The sequence below is a fragment of the Cherax quadricarinatus genome, chromosome 17 (assembly GCF_038502225.1).
Source record: "Cherax quadricarinatus isolate ZL_2023a chromosome 17, ASM3850222v1, whole genome shotgun sequence".
Taxonomy (NCBI): Eukaryota; Metazoa; Arthropoda; class Malacostraca; order Decapoda; family Parastacidae; genus Cherax; species Cherax quadricarinatus.
Window position 1 is genome coordinate 25,622,861 of NC_091308.1, and position 22,142 is coordinate 25,645,002.

The 22,142-nt window shown below is 39.3% G+C and overlaps 1 protein-coding gene across 3 annotated transcripts in view; it reads left to right on the plus strand.

The window, feature by feature from the left end:
- The window catches only part of LOC128686359 (uncharacterized), a 552,092-nt gene that overhangs the window by 366,346 nt on the left and 163,604 nt on the right, over positions 1-22,142 (plus strand). For all 3 annotated transcript variants that reach the window (XM_070085880.1, XM_070085883.1, XM_070085882.1), the window contains 2 exons: positions 1,238-1,398; positions 16,185-16,319. In XM_070085880.1, coding sequence (XP_069941981.1) covers positions 1,238-1,398; positions 16,185-16,319 — 296 coding nt within the window. The remainder of the gene's footprint in view (positions 1-1,237; positions 1,399-16,184; positions 16,320-22,142) is intronic.

The following is a 22,142-nucleotide window of genomic DNA, read 5'->3' on the forward strand; positions in this document are numbered from 1 at the left end:
GTCACTTTTATTATCTTTAAAGACTGCACTTCTTTCCATCAGACTGGCATTCATTCATGACCCCACTTATAAAAAAAATTATACAGCCATAGTGATGTCAAATATCTTTGTGTTAGGCCCACTGTTATTTGAAAATACTTCTCTTCTCTCCTACAGACCTACCTTGAACCTCACTTTTTCTCAGCTCCCTACTCTTACTTAAGTATTGCTCACCTATATACTTCTACCTAACATTTGACTGACACATCCCCTTCCTTTCCCAAAGCCACTGTCTTAGCTTTCAAGGCCACTACTGCCTTCTGTCTCCCCTTTTTGAGAATAATTCTGCTGCTCAACTATGTTTATTTCATACTTTAACATTTTTGTCCCCCCTTTCAAGTACACTTCTTTTCTCCCTTTCAACCAGCCCACTGCCTCACCCATTTCTTCCATGCTTGCCCATGGTTCTTCTTTCGTAATGTGTGCATATGTATGCTAAGCAACTGTACTGACACATGATTCAGATATGCAGAATAGCCACTAGTGTCTGCCTTTTCAATATGTAAAAAGCAAAAATTACTGTACCTGTACCGTACCAAATTATTTGAGTTCACCTCAGAATGCCTCATAGTTTCTATTAGAGATGTTAGTTCTTAAGTGATTTCCTGTTTTATTGCATGTAAGGTAGTTTTCAGAATCTCTAGTGCAGTATCCCCTCAAGGGGTAGAGTGCCCTGATGCTGGCAAAGAGCTTTTGATACAAAGAATTGGTATTAGCTTCCCTTTTCTCAGATCAAGCCTGATTACCTTTTATATTCCAGGCACTGTATTATTCTCACCTGTTTAGTGTTCATCTCCTTTGCCATTATTTTTCTTTGTTAGTGCTTTTATGTAGACATTTTGATCCTTCCGCAGCTCATATATTTTAATTTACATTTCTTAGCATTTGTATATTGCTTCTTAATGATGTTATACTATGTTTCAGTTTTCCTGAACTCTTCAGGCCATATTATTAGATTTTTTTTTTCAAAATGTTAACATAAAACATTGTGTGTCTTGTCAACAATATACGTATCCAGTAATATTACACTTTTCTGGTGCACATGTATTTATGTTCTTAGACAAACTGTTGATTTGAAATATAAATAACCATAACTACAAATGAAATAAAAATAATAGCCATAACTCCAAATCTCATTCTTATATTTAAATATGCTTTATAATGTCTTGGAGTAATTGATTGCCACTTCCTGAAACAGCTTAGAAAGTGGGAAGTACACATGCCTCTGTCCAGAGGGATATTTTGGTGGAACCTGTGAATATCAGGACCCTTGCTTCTCCAGTCCTTGTCAACATGGTGGCTCTTGTATCAATCTGACTGACACAGATTTTGTCTGCCAGTGCACTCTAGGATATAGAGGTAAGAGCAGCTATTAATATAATTGGGTTATTACACTGATGGGAATAAAGAAAAGATGTATGTTGCAGAAAAAACTTTTATTGGGATAACATAGAGCTTTATCAACACTTAATGAGGCTCTACACAGAGCAAAATGTTATCAAGGCTTTATATAGCTCTTCACAGAGTGAAATGTCCTGGCCCATGAAATGCCCTGGCTCTTGGCTGGGGTCTGGGAGTAGAAAAACTCTCAGAACTCATCAAAGGTAAGGTATCCCAGTAAAAGCTAGTTTTACAGTATGCATCTCTCACTATTTCTTTATATTTGAAGGATGGGTGTCAAAAGTTTTGGATCTTTTATGCCTATTATTTTAACACACTGGTCATCTCCCAATGAGATAGGGTGATCTGAAAAAGAAGGCAACAGCAACAAGGCTTATTCTTTTACAGTTTTCTAATACAGTATATTTATACCATCCCTGATTTGTATCGAATATTTTACATGTACAAATTATGATATATCTTTCTTACCTATTCTCCAGAGAGTACAATTTGAGGAATTTTAGATGGTCCCAATAATTTAGAGGTTTGAATAGATGTAGACAGTTGAGGTTCTCTTCACATTTTCACATACTGATATTTTAACAGTTCAAAATGCTGTGCATCCTTTGGAGTATACCTGGAGAATGTTTCAGGAGTCAATGCCCCTGTGGCCCAGTCTGTGACCAGGCCTTATAGTGGATCAGGGCCTGATCAACCAGGTTGTTACTGTTGGCTGCATGCATCCCGACGTACGAACCACAGCCCAGCTGGTCAGGTACTGACTTTAGGTGCCTGTCCAGCACCTTCTTGAAGACAGCCAGGGGTCTATTGGTAATCCCCCTTATGTATGCTGGGAGGCAGTTGAACAGTCTTGGGCCCCCGTCGCTTATCGTGCTAGTGGCACCCCTTCTTTTCATTGGAGAGATGTTGCATCTTCTGCCAAGTCTTTTGCTTTCATAGGGGGTGATTTTCATGTGCAAGTTTGGTACTGATCCCTCTAGGATTTTCCAAGGGTATATAATCATGTATCTCTCCTGCCTGCATTCTAGGGAGTACAGGTTGAAGAACTTCAAGTGTTCCCAGTAATTGAGGTGTTTTATTGCAGTTATGTGTGCCGTGAAGGTTCTCTGTACATTTTCTAGGTCAGAAATTTCACCTGCCTTGAAAGGTGCTGTTAGTGAGCAGCAATATTCCAGCCTAGATAGAACAAGCGACCTGAAGAGTGTCATCATGGGCTTGGCATCCCTAGTTTTGAAGGTTCTCATTATCCATCCTGTCATTTTTGTAGCAGATTCGATTGATACAATGCTGTGGTCTTTGAAGGTGAGATCCTCTGACATGATCACTCCCAGGTCTTTTACATTAGTTTTTTGCTCTGTTGTGTGGTTGGAATTTGTTTTATACTCCAATACAGTTTTAATTTCCTCACGTTTTCCATATTGGAGTAGTAATTGAAATTTCTCATCATTGAACTTCATATTGTTTTCTTTGGCCCAATGAAAGATTTGGTTGATGTCTGCCTGGAGTCTTGCAGTGTCTTCAATGGAGGACACTGTCATGCAAATTTAGGTGTCATCTGCAAAGGAAGACATGGTGCTGTGGCCTATATCCTTATCTATGTCAGATGTGAGGATAAGGAACAGGATGGGAGCGAGTACCGTGCTTTGTGGAACAGAGCATTTCACCATAGCTGCCTTAGTCTTACCGTAGCTACCACTAAATAATGATCTGACACATTACCTGGAGTTTACCTAGAGAGAGTTCCAGGGGTTAATGCCCCCACAGCCTGGTCTGTGACCAGGCCTCATGGTGGATCAGGGCCTGATCAGCCAGGCTGTTACTTCTGGCCACACGTAATCCAACGTACGAACCACAGCCCAGCTGGTCAGGTACTGACTTTAGCAGCGTGTCCAGTGCCTGCTTGAAGACAGCCAGGGGTCTATTGGTAATCCCCCTGATGTATGCTGGGAGGCAGTTGAACAGTCTTGGGCCCCTGACACTTATTGTGTTGTCTCTTATCGTGCTAGTGGCACCCATGCTTTTCATTGGGGGGATGTTGCACCGTCTGCCGAGTCTTTTGTTTTCGTAGGGAGTGATTTTTGTGTGCAAGTTTGGTACTAGTCCCTCTAGGATTTTCCAGGTGTATATAGTCATGTATCTCTCCCTCCTGCATACTAGAGAGTACAGGTTTAGGAGCTTCAAGCATTCCAAGTAATTGAGGTGGTTTATTGCAGTTATGCGTGCCATGAAGGTTCTCTGTACATTTTCTAGGTCAGCAATTTCACCTGCCATGAAAGGTGCTGTTAATGTGCAACAGTATTCCAGCCTAGATAGAACAAGCAACCTGAAGAGTGTCATCATGGGCTTGGCATCTCTGATTTTGAAGGTTCTCATTATTCATCCTGTCATTTTTCTAGCAGATGTGCTTGATACAATGCTATGGTCCTTGAAGGTGAGATCCTCTGACATGATCACTCCCAGGTCTTTGATATTAGTTTTTCACTCTATTGTGTGGTTGGAATTTGTTTTATACTCCGAAGAAGTTTTAATTTCCTCACGTTTTCCATATCAGAATAATTAAAATTTCTCATAATTGAGCTTCATATTGTTTTCTGCAGCCCATTTAAAGATTTGATTGATGTCCACCTGAGTCTTGCAGTGTCTTGTGTTTGACGTATAAGAAACATAAGAAACATAAGAAAGGAGGAACACTGCAGGAGGCCTGCTGGCCCATACTAGGCAGGTCCTTTACAATTCATCCCACTAACAAAACATTTGCCCAACCCAATTTTCAATGCCACTCAAGAAATAAGCTCTGATGTGAAAGTCCCACTCAAATCCAACCCCTCCCACTCATGTACTTATCCAACCTAGATTTGAAACTACCCAAAGTCCCAGCCTCAATAACCCAACTAGGTAGACTGTTCCACTCATCAACTACCCTATTTCCAAACCAATACTTTCCTATGTCCTTTCTAAATCTAAACTTATCTAATTTAAATCCATTACTGCGGGTTCTCTCTTGGAGAGACATCCTCAAGACCTTATTAATATCCCCTTTATTAATACCTATCTTCCACTTATACACTTCGATCAGGTCTCCCCTCATTCTTCGTCTAACAAGTGAATGTAACTTAAGAGTCTTCAATCTTTCTTCATAAGGAAGATTTCTAATGCTATGTATTAATTTAGTCATCCTACGCTGAATGTTTTCTAACGAATTTATGTCCATTTTGTAATACGGAGACCAGAACTGAGCTGCATAATCTAGGTGAGGCCTTACTAATGATGTATAAAGCTGCAGTATGACCTCTGGACTTCTGTTGCTTACACTTCTTGATATAAATCCCAGTAATCTATTTGCCTTATTACGTACACTTAGGCATTGCTGTCTTGGTTTAAGGTTGCTGCTCACCATAACCCCCAAGTCCTTTTTGCAATCTGTATGGCTAAGTTCTACATCATTTAAATTATAAGTACTAGGGTTATGGGCACTCCCAAGCTTCAGAACCTTGCATTTATCTACATTGAACTGCATCTGCCACTTTTCTGACCAAGAATAGAGTTTGTTTAAATCCTCCTGAAGTTCCATAACATCTATGTTTGAATCAATTATCCTACCTGTCTTTGTGTCATCGGCGAATTTGCTCATATCACTAGTAATTCCCTCATCAAGATCATTGATATATATTATAAACAACAACGGGCCCAAGACTGATCCCTGTGGAACGCCACTTGTTACAGATCCCCACTCGGATTTAACCCCATTTATGGACACTCTCTGCTTCCTGTCAGTGAGCCATGACTCGATCCACGAGAGCACTTTTCCCCCAATGCCATGAGCTGCCACTTTCTTTAACAGTCTATGGTGCGGAACTCTATCAAAAGCCTTACTAAAATCTAAGTAAATAATATCAAATTCTTTATTGTGGTCAACAGCCTCAAAAGCTTTACTGAAGAAAGTTAATAAATTAGTTAGACAAGACCGGCCTCTTGTGAATCCATGCTGAGTATCATTAATAAAAAATTCTAGCGGCTTCAAATCAAGCGGGAGAAAGCTGGTAGGCCCACATGTGAGAGGATGGGTCTGTGTGGTCAGTGTGCACAGTATAAAAAAAAATCCTGCAGCAAGCAGTGCATTATGAGAAAAAAAAACTCCGGCCGTGTTTTTGGATTAAAATGCCGACTTTGAGGTGTATTTTCATATAGTTTCTATGGTTATATTCTCATTTTCGTAGTCACATTTGATAGAATGGAAAACATATTATAGAAATGGAGGTAATTTTGATTGGCTTTACTATGAAAAGGACCTTAAAATGGAGCTCAAAGTAGAGGAAATGTTTGATTTTTGCCAATGTTCAAGAGTAAACAAATGGCATCATTGTCCAATAAATGTCCAACTAGTCATTCTGATATGCAGTCATGAATGGGTTGACATTATTTATACAATTATTACAATATTGCAGTAGTCTGCATAACAGTAAGTCTTCTCTTTTTTGTTTGAATAAAAATTCAAAATAGAAAGCAAGAGTAATATTAGAGGGGCCTAGAGACGTGACTGATGAACAAAGAAAATGTTATTTTAGAGCCAGGAATGTCTGCATTGTTCATTTTGGACCCTATTTTGAAACTGGCATATTTTTTAATTTTCATGAAATTGGCCAAATTGCCAATTTCTGACCACTTTATTGAGTAGTTGAAATCGGTAAATGGGCAGTTTCTTGTACTCAATCAATAGAACAAATAGAGGTCTAAAGAAATAGCTATGAGTTTGGTCAACTGGAACAATAGAATTAGCCGAAAATAGGGCTCAAAGTGGACGAAATCGCCGATTCATAAATATCGCTGAGGTTGCTAACTTTGCGAGAGCGTAATTCCATAAGTTTTTGATGAAATTTTGTACTTCTGGTGCCATTACCATCGGGAAAAGATCCTCTATCATTTCATAAGAAAAAATCATTTTTTTTTTCAAATGTTTTGCGACATCAGGAGACACCTCAGGATTTGGGGTTGTGACAGTCAAAGGGTTAATGGAGGACACTGTCATGCAAATTTGGGTGTCATCTGCAAAGGAAAACATGGTGCTGTGGCTTATATCCTTGTCTATGTCTGATATGAGGATGAGGAACAAGATGGGGGTAAGTACTGTGCCTAGTGGAAGAGAGCTTTTCACCGTAGTCACCTCAGATTTTACTCTGTTGACCACTACTCTTTGTGTTCTGTTTGTTAGGAAATTATAGATCCATCTACAAACTTTTCCTGTTATTCCTTTATCATGCATTTTGTGCACTATTATACCATGGTCACACTTGTCAAAGGCTTTTGCAAAATCTGTGTATTACATCTGCAATTTGTTTGTCTTCTAGAGCATCCAGAACCTTGTAGTGGTCCAGTAGTTGGGACAGAGAGGAGTGACCTGCTCTAAACCCATGCTGCCCTGATGGGTATCTAGATGGGTGGTGATCTTGCTTCTTAGAACCCTTTCAAAGATTTTTATGATATGGGATATTAGCATTATTGATCTGTAGTTCTTTGCTATTGCTTTACTGCCCCCTTTGTGGAGTGGGGCTATGTCTGTTGTTTTTAGTAACTGTTTGACAACCCCAGTGTCCATGCTCCCTCTCCACAGGATGTTAAAAGCACGTGATAAGGGCTTCTTGCAATTCTTGATGAACACGGAGTTCCGTGAGTCTGGGCCTGGGGCAGAGTGCATGAGCATGTCATTTATCACCTTTTCAAAGTCATTTGGCACCAGGATAATATCAGATAGGTGTGTGTCGACCAAATTCTGTCTCTCAAAAAATTCATTTAGGTCTTCGACTCTGGTTAGTGGCTCGCTAAAAACCGAGTCATAGTGGGACTTGAGTAGCTCACTCATTTCCTTGCTGTCATCTGTGTAGGACCCATCTCGTTTAAGTAGGGGCCCAATACTGGATGTTGTTCTAGACTTTGATTTGGCATAAGAAAAGAAATATTTTGGGTTTCTTTCAATTTCATTTATGGCTTTTAGTTCTCGCATTTCTTGACATCTGTAAGATTCCTTTAGCTTTAGTTCGATATTTGCTATTTCTCTGGCCTCTGTCTCTCTACATATTGCAGATATATTAACCTCTTGTATCCACTCTTGTTATTCTTTGCCTTCGCCTGTATAGGGAGCACCTTTCTCTTTCTGGTTTACATCTTCTCCTTTTGCTTAAGGGAATATGCCTTGAGCATACCTCAAGTGCCACAGAGTTAATTTGTTCTAGATATAGGGTAGGATCTATGTTGCTTAGTCTATCTTCCCAGTTTACATCATTTAAGACTTTATTTACTTGGTCCCACCTTATGTTTTGTTATTGAAGTTGAATTTGGTGAAGGCTCCCTCGTGACTGATCATATTTTGTCGGTCTGGGGCTCCCCACATTCGTGTCTGGACCACTGTTATGTTGTGATATAAGTATATGTTGTTTTTGATATAATGATATTTTGTATCAGATCATCATTGTTAGTGAAGATGAGGTCCAACATATTCTCCAATCTTGTAGGCTCTATTATTTGCTGGTTTAATTGAATTTGGTGCAGAGTTTTAAAAGCTCGTGTGTGTGCGAGTTTTCATCTGAGCTGCCTCCTGGTGTTATCTCTGCTATCATGTTATTTGCTACATTTCTGCATTTTAGGTGCCTTAGGTTGAAATCCCCCAGGAGCAAGATGATGGGGGGGGGGGGGCAGGAGCTGATAGATTTTCCAGACAGTGGTCAATTTTCAAAAGCTAGTTCCTGGAATTGTCGGGATGTTGCATCTAGAGGCTTGTATGCAACCACAATGACCAGATTTTGGTTCTCAATCTTTACTGCTAAAACTTCAACTACATCATTTGAGGCATTTAGTAGTTTATTATTATTATAAATTATTATAAATTTGAGCACACATACAGAGGTACAAAAAAATACAGATAAGAGCAGCATGCCAAAGCCACTTATACTATGCATAGCATTACGGGCTGGCTTAAAATTAACTTAAGATTAACTAAGCAATGATGAAGTCAGTGATAAAACATTAATGTAAACAGATTACTATAAAGCACAAGTGAGTATTACAAAGACAGGTCATATGGTTGCATTCAGTCATATGAAGGATTCTGTTAGGTAGTGTATTTAAAAAAATAATAAAGTTAGATTCGGTTTTAGGTTTAACATTTATGTGATATAATTGTGAGAAACATTTAAGATATACAATTTATAAGGTTCAGTTATTCAGTATTTATTTGGTTTTGGGTGAGTAAGTGATCTTTGAGTAGAGACTTGAATTTATAAACAGGTAGTGTTTCTTTTATATTTACAGGTAATGAATTCCAGATTTTAGGGCCTTTTATGTGCATTGAGTTTTTGCATAGTGTGAGATGAACACGAGGAACATCAAAGAGTGATCTGTGCCTTGTGTTATGGTCATGTGTTCTGTTGAGGTTGGCAAGGAGATGTTTGAGGGGAGGGTTAATATCAGAGTTAAGTGTTCTATGTATGTAATAGGTGCAGTAATAAGTATGGATGTTTTGTATGGTGAGTAGGTTTAGTGTATTGAATATTGGTGGAGTGTGCTGCCTGTAGTGAGAATTTGTTATCATTCTAACTGCAGCCTTTTGTTGGGTAATTAGTGGTCTGAGATGGTTAATTGTTGTTGAGCCCCATGCACAAATTCCGTAGGTGAGATAGGGGTAAATAAGAGAGTGATATAGGGCCAGGAGGGCTGACTGTGGAACATAGTACCGTATCTTCGATAGTATGCCTACAGTCTTGGAAATTTTCTTAGAAATTTGTTGTATATGTGTATGAAATTTGAGTCTATTATCAAGGTGGATTCCTAAGAATTTTCCCTCTGTTAGCTTTGTGATAGGTGATCCGTTTATCATTATGTTAAGAGGGACATCTGTAGCTCTGTTACCAAACTGAATGAAGTAGGTTTTGTCAATGTTTAGTGTAAGTTTGTTAGTCCTCATCCAGGTAGATATTTTCTGTAATTCGGTATTTACAGTATTGGCTAGTGTGACTGGGCTCGGGTGAGAGAAGACGTATGTAGTGTCATCTGCAAATAGTGTGGGTTTGAGTAATTGCGAAGCATTTGGAAGGTCATTTATGTATAGGAGAAAGAGAAGAGGGCCAAGGACACTTCCCTGTGGGACACCAACTGTAATTGGTTGCGCAGAAGAGTTTGCCCCATTTGCGTACACATATTGGCTTCTGTTGCTGAGGTATGACTTGAGGTAGTTGAGGGAGTGCCCTCTTATACCATAGTGTGACAATTTTACGTGGAGCAAGTCATGGTCAACTGTATCAAAAGCTTTACGTAAGTCAATGAAGATCCCCAGTGGGACTTCTTTTTTCTCTATTGCAGTGTATATATGTTCTAGCATGTGTATAATAGCATCATTAGTATTTTTATTAGGCCTGAAACCAAATTGGCAGGGGTTGAGTATGTTTTGGGAGAAAAGGTAGGAGTAGATTCGTTTATGAATTAATTTTTCGAAGATTTTTGAGAGAGGGTGTAAGTTGGATATTGGCCTATAGTTATTCAACTCTGTTTGGTCTCCTCCTTTGTGGATCGGGGTGACCCTTGCTATTTTGAGTACTGTAGGGAAGGTGGAGGATTCGATGGATTTGTTAAAGAGTGTTGCAATGATTGGAGATAGCACTTGTGACACTTTTTTGTATATAAAGGGTGGTAAGGTACTTAAATCTCCTGCCTTGTTTTTTAGTGCATTGATAATAAGGGAGACTTCGTATGGGTTAGTCGGAGCTAGGAACAGTGTGTTCGGGTAGTTGCCGGTGAGGTAGTCATTTGGTGGGGTTTCTGAGCTTGGGATTTTATTGGCAAGGTTTTGTCCTATAGTGGAGAAGAAATCATTGAGTCTGTTTGCTGTTTCTGTTGGTGGGAGTTGGGGTTCATCTGATTTTGCTAATTTTATTTCGCTATTTCGTGATATCTTTTTTGTTCCCAGAATTTCTGATAGGGTTTTCCAGGTCTTTTTTATATCACCTCTGAGTATATAAGTGACTCTGTGTTATACAGGCTAGCCCCCTCCCCCTTTTGCCTGTTCACTCTGTCGCATCTGTATAGGTTGTAACCTGGGATCCATATTTTGTTGTCCAAGTGATCCTTAATGTGGGTGTCTGTGAAAACTGCGAAAATTGCATTTGACTCCATAAGCAGTCCACGGATGAAAGGTATTTTGTTATTTGTTGTTGGCTTTAGACCCTGTATATTTGCAAAGATGATTGTCATCGGATTGATGGTATGGGGAAGGGGATGAGTCTTTTTTTCCCTGGAACTAATATCTATTATTTTGGAGTGGAGGCCATCAACTGTGATTCCACTCAAGAAATGATTGGAGTTGGCACACAGTTTCCGTCATTTCTTGCCAGCTTTTTTTCCTTCCTGGTGCTAAAAAACCTCTCTCTCTGGAGTGGCTGTGGCTACCCAGGTTTTCCCATGGTCTGGATGTTCTGTGTCTTCTTGTACCCTTTAGGTGGTGTGCCTGACAATATAAGTTATAGCATTGTCTTTCCTGAACTGAAGAGTGACACATTTCAGGGTGGAAAAACTTACAGGTAGGGAAGTTGCATTTTCCTGTTGTTATATGCGCATGGCATTTTCTGGGGTGGTCAAAGTTGCATGTCCCTTCTGTTTTTCCAGATATTCCATGCCTGCAGATACCAAGTGCATAGTATAGTGGTACCTCGGGATACGAACAGCTCAAAACGCGAACAATTATGTAAGTGTTTTTGTAAGTGTATTTTTGGGGGTCAAAAACAGATTAATCTAATTTACATTATTCCTTATGGGAACAAATTCGTTCGGTATTGGCACTTAAACAGCCTTCTGGAATGAAATAAGTTCGTATCCCGAGGTACCACTGTATTTGCATAAACCTGGTTTCTGTTTGCCTTGGTTTTTTGTGACTGTATTCTCTACTGGTGTGTGTTCTCCTGTCTCATTTCTATCTTGAGCACTAATGCTAACAATGGATCCCTCATCAGTTATTTCTTGTAATTTATCTTCACTATTTCTTGGGGCATCCCCTTGTTTACTATCTCTTGTCGTATTGCTACTTTGTAACATTGGTTTTTGCATGTCCTTGTCCACGCCTGTTTGCCCACTAGAGCTCCTGTCCCCTTCCAGGCACCCTAGTTTATTTCTCTATTCTTACAGTTACTGTCTATCAGGACAGCATTTGTACCAGGGGCAATAGCATCATCTGGCCCAGATTTCTTATTTTCCCAACTGTTATAGAATGCTGTCATGTTTTTTATGAAGGCTGTTTTGATGTTATCATCTTTCATTATCAGTGTGATTTTATTCCACAGTTTGGTCTCATTTAGGCATACCCAAAAACACTTCCATGGTTTAATATCTGTTGTAGATGATTTCTGAATACCTACACAAGGGGCGTGGGTCCATTTTCCACAGAAATTGCATATAATCCATGCAGTAGCCTGTTTGTTTGTTTGGCTGCAGACTACAGAATGTATAGAGAACCTTCACAGCACGCATAACGGAGATAAAACACCTCAATTACTGGGAGCGCTTGAGGTTCCTGAACCTGTATTCCCTGGAACGCAGGCGGGAGAGATACATGATTATATACACCTGGAAAATCCTAGAGGGACTAGTACCAAACTTGCACACGAAAATCACTCACTACGAAAGCAAAAGACTTGGCAGACAATGCAACATCCCCCCCAATGAAAAGCAGGGGTGTCACTAGCACGTTAAGAGACCATACAATAAGTGTCAGGGGCCCAAGACTGTTCAACTGCCTCCCAGCATACATAAGGGGGATTACCAACAGACCCCTGGCAGTCTTCAAGCTGGCACTGGACAAGCACCTACAGTCGGTTCCTGACCAGCTGGGCTGTGGCTCGTACGTTGGTTTGCGTGCAGCCAGCAGTAACAGCCTGGTTGATCAGGCTCTGATCCACCAGGAGGCCTGGTCACAGACCGGGCCGCGGGGGCATTGACCCCCGAAACTCTCTCCAGGTATATTCTACTAATATCTTCCTTAAAGTGGAGGTCTGTTTATTTGTCTTGTATCTGTTTTATTTATTCTAACGAATCTGTGTGAATCCAGTTCTTTGTTAACTTATTTCTTGGACGAATCCGGTTAGTGGATCACTGTATATTTATTTTTTACTAATAACCACCTTAAAAGTAGATCTGTCTGTTTGTATTGTATCTATTTGTTGTAGTTACTGTTTGGGTGTTTGATGAGGGCACGTAAAAACACTGTCAGCTTAAGAATCCAATCAGGGGATATCTTGTTTTCTACGAATCTGTTTGAATCCGGTCATTGGTTCACTTATTTTTTGGATGAATCTGGGCGAATCCAGATGGATCCGGATTAGGGGATCACTTATTTTGGACATACCCAGCCGGTGATTTTTTGGACTAGCTCATGAAAAGACTACTGGAAAAATATTTAACAGAATAATATGTGTTCAGTTTGATCTACTATGCAAGTATAACTTGCATGGTAGATCCATCTACCAACTTTTCCTGTTATTTCTTTATAACGCATTTTGTGCGCTATTACACCATGGTCACATTTGTTAAAGTTTTTTGCAAAATCTGTGTATACTACATCTGTATTTTGTTTGTCTTTGTAGGTTTTTCAGAAATAAAGTAGTCGTAGTAGTCGTAGTAGTCGTAGTAGTCGTAGTAGTCGTAGTAGTCGTAGTAGTCGTAGTAGTCGTAGTAGTCGTAGTAGTCGTAGTAGTAGTAGTAGTAGTAGTAGTAGTAGTAGTAGTAGTAGTAGTAGTAGTAGTAGTAGTAGTAGTATTATTATTATTATTATTATTATTATTAACATGCTGGCCATCTCCCATCAAGGCAGGGTGACTCAAAAAAGAAACACTTTTACCATCATACACACTATCACTGTTTTACCAGAAGCAGGCAGACATGACACCTTAGATATCACTCCAAACAACAAATGTCTCAAACCCCTCCTATAGAGTGCAGGCACTATTATTATTATTTCAGAAAATTATATGTGATGTATCATTTTTACAACATATGTCTTAACATATATTTTGTTATTCATTGTAACAAATTTTTAACAATTGTTCATTTTTATAGCAACATTATAAATCTTTGTGATGAATATGCAGTGGAAAAAATGAATTCTCTGATGGGAAAACATAGGTCTAAACATTTAAACTATCTAAAAATTCATACTAGGAGCGAATTTATGGTCAAAACATTATACAGGCAGGCCCAGCTTATACAGCAGGTTAGGTTCCAGGCTACTGCTGTAAAGCAAAAATTGCTATATAAAGAAACATAGTCTTTTTTCACTTTCAAATGTATATAAAAGCCTGATAACATATTTAAACTATCATATATTAAGTGATCAATAGAGCTAGGCTTAAAAAATTAATAATATGTACAGTACACACATTATTTAGCTTAAAATATTTTCGTCGTTAGCTTATAATAAGTGGTTCACCTGGAGTTTACCTGGAGAGGGTTTCAGGGGTCAATGCCCCCGTGCCCCGGTCTGAGACCAGGCCTCATGGTGGATCAGTGTCTGATCAACCAGGATGTTACTGCTGGCCGCATGCAAGCTGACATACGAACCACAGCCCAGTTGGTCAGGTACTGACTTTAGGTGCCTGTCCAATGCCTTCTTGAAGACAGGCATGGGTCAGTTGGTAATCCCCCTTATGTATGCTGGGAGGCAATTAAACAGTCTTGGGCCCCGGACACTTATTGCGTTGTCTCTTGGTGTACTCGTGGCGCCCCTGCTTTTCATCGGGGGAATGTTGCATCTCCTGCTGAGTCTTTTGCTTTCATAGGGAGTGATTTTCATGTGCAGGTTTGGTACCAATCCCTCCAGGACCTTCCAAGTGTATATTATCATGTATCTCTCTCGCCTGCATTCGAGGGAATACAGATCAAGGGCCTTCAACCGTTCTCAGTAGTTTAGGTGCCTTATTGTACTTATGTGTGCCATGAAAGTTCTTTGTACACTCTCCAGGTCTGCAGTGTCACCAGCCTTGAAGGGGGCCATTAGTGTACAGCAGTATTCCAGCCTAGAGAGCACAAGCGATTTGAAGAGAATCATCATGGGCTTGGCATCCCTAGTTTTGAAGGTTCTCATTATCTATCCTATCATTTTCCTAGCAGATAAGGTAGATACATTGTTGTGGTCTTTGAAGGCAAGATCCTCTGACATTATCACTCCCAGGTCCTTCACATTACTTTTCCACTCTATCGTATGGTTAGAATTTGTAGTATACCCTGACACATTTTTAATTTCTTCAAGTTTTCCATATCTGAGTAGTTGAAATTTCTCCTTGTTGAACTTCATATTGTTTTGAGTGGCCCATTCGAAGATCTGGTTTATGTTCACTTGGAGTCTCACTGTGTCTTTGACGGAGGTCACTGCCATGGTAATCCAGGTGTCATCCACAAAGGAAGACATGGAGCTATGGCTTACATCTCTGTCTATGTCAAAAATGAGATTGAGGAATAGAATGGGAGTGAGTACTGTGCCTTGTGGAACAGAGCTTTTTACTGTGGCTGCCTGGGGCTTTACTCTGTTTACTATTACTCTTTGTGTTCTATTTGTCAGAAAGTTGTAGATCCATCTACCAACTTTTCCCATTTTTCCTTTATCATGCATTTTGTGTGCTATTACACCATGGTCACAGTTGTCGAAAGCTTTTGCAAAGTCTGTGTATACTACATCTGTATTTTGTTTATCCTCTACAGCATCCAGGACCTTGTCATAGTGGTCCAGTAGCTGGGACAGGCAGGAGCAACCTGCTGTAAACCCGTGTTGCCCTGTGTAACTGATGGGTATCTAGGTGGTTGGCTATCCTGCTTCTTAGAACGATTTCAAAGATTTTTATGATGTAGTATGTTAGTGCTATTGGTCTGTAGTTCTTTGCAATTGCTTTACTGCCACCATTGTGGAGTGGGGCTATGTCTGTTGTTTTTAGTGTGTGTGGGATGACTCCTGTCATATGTGAAGAATGGGTATAATCGAAAACTGTTGTATTAGTGAAACGCTGTAAAGCGAAGTGCTATAAAGCATGGCCCTCCTGTACTGTGCAGTATACTCATTTTTTATGGTGGCTGTCCTAGATTTCAGTGAATTCTGCAGAATGCTCAATGATGCCATGGTGATATTCATAAGATTTGATATTAGGGATTCCTGAGGAAAATAAATCTGCTAAAAATAAACTAGACTGCCAATAATTCTAGGTTCACTCCCTTGGCTGCTGGACTATATCTTTTCATAATTATTCTGCGCTCTAATATTGACTGTCATATGACCAAAAGAAGCTCACACACATTGATCATTATTCATTCAATAGCTGTCAGGCCAGACATATGATTACATTACAGTTCAAATGACTTTTTGAACTGCAGCATCCCCACCCATACTTCATAGTATGTAGGATTTTTTAAAATAAGTAAATTTGGGTTACCCAACCTTGATGGAAGATACCCTACCTTGATGGGAAATACCCTACCTTGATGGGAAATACCCTACCTTGATGGGAGATACCCTACATTGATGGGAGATACCCTACCTTGATGGGAGACTACCAGTGTGATCAAAAAATTATATTCTTTAAAAAATTAATACCTGCTAATGATTAAATTTTTGTTGGTCCTGTTTCTGAAAATAAAAAGAAGGTATTTTCAAGTTTTAATGGTGTAACTAATTTTTGTTCACTGGAAGTCTGCCATATCATATAACCATATATGTATTTCTTCAGGCAAACTTTGTCATGCAGAAATTGATGAGTGTTTTCCCAACCCATGTATAAGAGGACAATGCACAGACCTCATGAATGACTTTCAGTGCAAATGTCCAAAGGGCTGGGGTGGCAAGATATGCGACAAAGATTTGGGTAAGTGTACACACTGACTTTCTTAAAGTTTATTGACTAACAAAGGATTTGTCATTCTTGGTATATCTTTTTTTTTATTGTTAGTGCCAAATAGAATATTAACAAGTTGTGCTAATTCAGTTAGCATTAGCATTTTAAGTTTTGTAACTGTGTCAATTAGTTACTGCCACTGGCAGCTTACAGAACTCAGTGAATGGACTCAGACCCCTGGCAAGCCAGTCCTAAAATTACTTGACTAGCACTGTATATGTTGTTATGAAACTATGCAGATATATTTTGCTTAAAATATAATATTAAAAAATTTTGTCATCCTAGTTTTACAGAAATTTATATGTAACAGGAAATTATGAAATTGTATTCAGCATGTAACAAAACATGTTCTTATTGGTTTACAAAATTAAGGTGATATATTTCTGTCATTTACAAGCAGTATGAAGCAAATACGTACTTTAACAAATACAGTAGGGCCCCGCTTTTTGGCATTTCGCCTTATGGCGTTCCACTAATACAGCATTCTCAAATTATGACCAAAACTTTGTGTACGGCAAGCAATCTTTCAAATACGACGTGTACCACCCAGTTTATTTACATTCTCCATGAGCACATCTCTCTATTATGTAATAATAATCACTCCTGGGCACATTAAATGTTTAATTTTATGTCAATATAAACTTTTTCATTAATCCATCTATGATATTTTCTTCAAAATTATATAAGAAACATGTTACATAGCATATAAACATGCTATTTATATGCTGAACATCAAAATGGTATACAATACCGACAGGTTGGTAGGAAAGACACATAGGCAACAGTTAGGCAACTTTATTCCGAAACGTTTCGCCTACACAGTAGGCTTCTTCAGTCAAATACAGAAAGTAGGCAGGAACAGTAGAGATGTGAAGACGATGTAATCAGTCCATCACCCTTGAAGTCGTAGAATTTGAGGTTGTCAGTCCCTCGGCCTGGAGAAGTTCAGCTCCATAGTCAGGAACTATCTGATAGTTCCTGACTATGGAACTGAACTTCTCCAGGCCGAGGGACTGACAACCTCAAATTCTACGACTTCAAGGGTGATGGACTGATTACATCGTCTTCACATCTCTACTGTTCCTGCCTACTTTCTGTATTCGACTGAAGAAGCCTACTGTGTAGGCGAAACGTTTCGGAATAAAGTTGCCTAACTGTTGCCTATTTATATGCTATGGAGGTGTGGTTGCCAGGCGAAGGGAAAACATTACGATACTAATAATAATCACTCTTGGGCATATTAAATGTCTTATTTTACGTTAATATAGACATTTTCATTAATCCATCTATGATATTTTCTTCAAAGTTATATAAGAAACATATTACATAGCATATAAACATTTTATGTTTATATACTATGGAGGTGTGGTAGCCGGACAGAGGGAAAACATTATGTCACTCCTCTTAATACATAATGCTTTTGTTTTACAATTCTCAGCATGAATTGTTCATTACTTCTCCTTTTGTTTTTGATGGCATCTAAAGGTAGTTATTAGAAACAATTAAACTCAGTGAACATATGTCAGTGGTAATAATATAGCTCTGGGCCACATTAAATATTGTGTAGCTATGTAGGTAGTTATAGATATGTAGCCCAGGTGGACTACATACCTACATTATTATTTTAACTGATAATTATGCGTATGTGTACCTGTACCTAAGTATGCCTTCACTCAGGGTGTCATTTCTTCTAAAAATGGTGTTACATGAGAATGAGAATGTTTCTCTTTATTTATTCTACTGTATCAACGTGGAGACAACTTGTGCACAATGTAAAGTGACGAAAACCACATGCATTCACCTGGTTTGTTTACATTATGTGTGGGTGAGGTGGGGTGAGGAGGGCTGCCCTTCCTGGCTATCCATACATCCCAACCTGACTTCCTAACAATAAAACTCGCCTCTCATCCTACATTAAGACTACAAATATTTTAAGGTAATTAATGAATGTACTGTATATGTATTTTTTCGCTCTGGGGAGCTTTAATTAAATGTAGTATATTACATGTGGTGTAGGTGGTGTAGGCTGACCTGGCTGACCTGGCTCCTGGACCTGACTTCCTACAAATTAAACTCACCCCTCACCCTACATTAAGACTACAAATATTTTAAGGTAAGTAATGAGTGTACTGTGTGTGTGTATTTTACTTTTTATTGTTTTTAATGCCTAGTTTTATTGCTGACATAATACGTATATATTAGTGTAAACTTGTTACCTGGCATTTATATGCATTTATAAGTGGAAAAAATGGCGTTTTGCTTTCTGGCGATGTCTGCTTTCTGGCAGTAGCCTGGAACCTAACCTGCTGTATAAATGGGGCCCTTTCTTTCTTTCAACACACCGGCCATATCCCACTGAGGCGGGGTGGCCCAAAAGGAAAAACGAAAGTTTCTCCTTTTACATTTAGTAATATATACAGGAGAAGAGGTTACTAGCCCCTTGCTCCCGGCATTTTAGTCGCCTCTTACAACACGCATGGGTTACGGAGGAAGAATTCTGTTCCACTTCCCCATGGAGATAAGAGGAAATAAACAAGAATAAGAACTAGAAAGAAAATAGAGAAAAACCCAGAGGGGTGTGTATATATGTGCTTGTACATGTATGTGTAGTGTGACCAAAGTGTAAGTAGAAGTAGCAAGACATACCTGAAATCTTGCATGTTCATGAGACAGAAAAAAGGACACCAGCAATCCTACCTGGATTACCTGGAGATTACCTGGAGAGAGTTCCGGGGGTCAACGCCCCCGCGGCCCGGTCTGAGACCAGGCCTCCTGGTGGATCAGAGCCTGATCAACCAGGCTGTTGCTGCTGGCTGCACGCAAACCAACATACAAGCCACAGCCCGGCTGATCCGGAACTGACTTTAGGTGCTTGTCCAGTGCCAGCTTGAAGACTGCCAGGGGTCTGTTGGTAATCCCCCTTATGTGTGCTGGGAGGCAGTTGAACAGTCTCGGGCCCCTGACACTTATTGTATGGTCTCTTGTGATTGTAAAACAATCACAGGCTTTCGTTTTACACTCACTTGGCAGGACGGTAGTACCTCCCTGGGCGCATCAGCCTTACTAGAGATTTGAGCAATGCAAGGAATTCGTGGGCTAGTGCAAAGATGAGTAGTGGGGGGGTTGAAGAGGGTTGGATGAGTTTTAAAAATGCAGTATTAGAATGTGGGGCAGAAGTTTGTGGTTATAGGAGGGTGGGGACAGGAGGAAAGAGGAGTGATTGGTGGAATGATGAAGTAAAGGGTGTGATAAAAGAGAAAAAGGTAGCTTATGAGAGGTTTTTACAAAGCAGAAATGTTATAAGAAGAGCAGAGTATATGGAGAGTAAAAGAAAGGTGAAGAGAGCGGTGAGAGAGTGCAAAGGAGAGCAGATTTATTTATTTATTTATTTATTTATTTATTTATAATTTGAGCACACTTACAGAGGTACAAAAAAAAATACAGATAAGAGCAGCATGCCAAAGCCACTTATACTATGCATAGCATTACGGGCTGGCTTAAAATTAACTTAAGATTAACTAAGCAATGATGAAATCAGTGAAAAACATTAATGTAAACTGATTACTATAAAGCACAAGTGAGTATTACAAAGACAGGTCATATGGTTACATGCATTGTTGTAAATTCAGTAGAATGGAGTATTCTGTTAGGTAGTGAATTTAAAAAATAATAAAGTTAGATTGGGTTTTAGGTTTAACATTTATGTGATATAATTGTGAGAAACATTTAAGATATACAATTTATAAGGTTCAGTTATTCAGTATTTATTTGGTTTTGGGTGAGTAAGTGATCTTTGAGAAGAGACTTGAATTTATAAACAGGTAGTGTTTCTTTTATATTAACAGGTAATGAATTCCAGATTTTAGGGCCTTTTATGTGCATTGAGTTTTTGCATAGCGTGAGATGGACACGAGGAATATCAAAGAGTGATCTGTGCCTTGTGTTATGGTCATGTGTTCTGTTGAGGTTGGCAAGGAGATGTTTGAGGGGAGGGTTAATATCAGAGTTGAGTGTTCTATGTATGTAATAGGTGCAGTAATAAGTATGGATGTTTTGTATGGTGAGTAGGTTGAGTGTATTGAATATTGGTGGAGTGTGCTGCCTGTAGTGAGAATTTGTTATCATTCTAACTGCAGCCTTTTGTTGGGTAATTAGTGGTCTGAGATGGTTACTTGTTGTTGAGCCCCATGCACAAATTCCATAGGTGAGATAGGGGTAAATAAGAGAGTGATATAGGGCCAGGAGGGCTGACTGTGGAGCATAGTACCGTATCTTCGATAGTATGCCTACAGTCTTGGAAATTTTCTTAGAAATTTGTTGTATATGTGTATGAAATTTGAGTCTATTATCAAGGTGGATTCCTAAGAATTTTCCCTCTGTTAGCTTTGTGATAGGTGATCCGTTTATCATTATGTTAAGAGGGACATCTGTAGCTCTGTTACCAAACTGAATGAAGTAGGTTTTGTCAATGTTTAGTGTAAGTTTGTTAGTACTCATCCAGGTAGATATTTTCTGTAATTCGGTATTTACAGTATTGGCTAGCGTGACTGGGCTCGGGTGGGAGAAGACGTATGTTGTGTCATCAGCAAATAGTGTGGGTTTGAGTAATTGAGAAGCATTTGGTAGGTCATTTATGTATAGGAGAAAGAGAAGAGGGCCAAGGACACTTCCCTGTGGGACACCAACTGTAATTGGTTGTGCAGAAGAGTTTGCCCCATTTGCGTACACATATTGGCTTCTGTTGCTGAGGTATGACTTGAGGTAGTTGAGGGAGTGCCCTCTTATACCATAGTGTGATAATTTTACGTGGAGCAAGTCATGGTCAACTGTATCAAAAGCTTTACGTAAGTCAATGAAGATCCCCAGTGGGACTTCTTTTTTCTCTATTGCAGTGTATATATGTTCTAGCATGTGTATAATAGCATCATTAGTATTTTTATTAGGCCTGAATCCAAATTGGCAGGGGTTGAGTATGTTTTGGGAGATAAGGTAGGAGTAGATTCGTTTATGAATTAATTTTTCGAAGATTTTTGAGAGAGGGTGTAAGTTGGATATTGGCCTATAGTTATTCAACTCTGTTTGGTCTCCTCCTTTGTGGATCGGGGTGACCCTTGCTATTTTGAGTACTGTAGGGAAGGTGGAGGATTCAATGGATTTGTTAAAGAGTGTTGCAATGATTGGTGATAGCACTTGTGACACTTTTTTGTATATAAAGGGTGGTAAGGTATTTAAATCTCCTGCCTTGTTTTTTAGTGCGTTGATAATAAGGGAGACTTCGTATCGGTTAGTCGGAGCTAGGAACAGTGTGTTCGGGTAGTTGCCGGTGAGGTAGTCATTTGGTGGGGTATCTGAGCTTGGGATTTTATTGGCAAGGTTTTGTCCTATAGTGGAGAAGAAATCATTGAGTCTGTTTGCTGTTTCTGTTGGTGGGAGTTGGGGTTCATCTGATTTTGCTAATTTTATTTCGCTATTTCGTGATATCTTTTTTGTTCCCAGAATTTCTGATAGGGTTTTCCAGGTCTTTTTTATATCACCTCGTAAGTTGGATAATCTGTTCTCATAATACAATTTTTTTGCCCTTCTTATCAGGCTGGTTAGGATTGACGAGTAACGTTTTGTTTGGTCTCTGGTTATGTGACCCATTCTGTACTGTTTTTCATATTGGTGTTTTGTATTTATGGATTTGAGAATGCTGGGTGTTAGCCAGGGACTGTTCAGTCTCTTAGCTGTCATCTGCTTAGTTTTTTTAGGGCAGTGCTTGTTATAGAGGTATTGAGTCTTTTTTAGAAAATT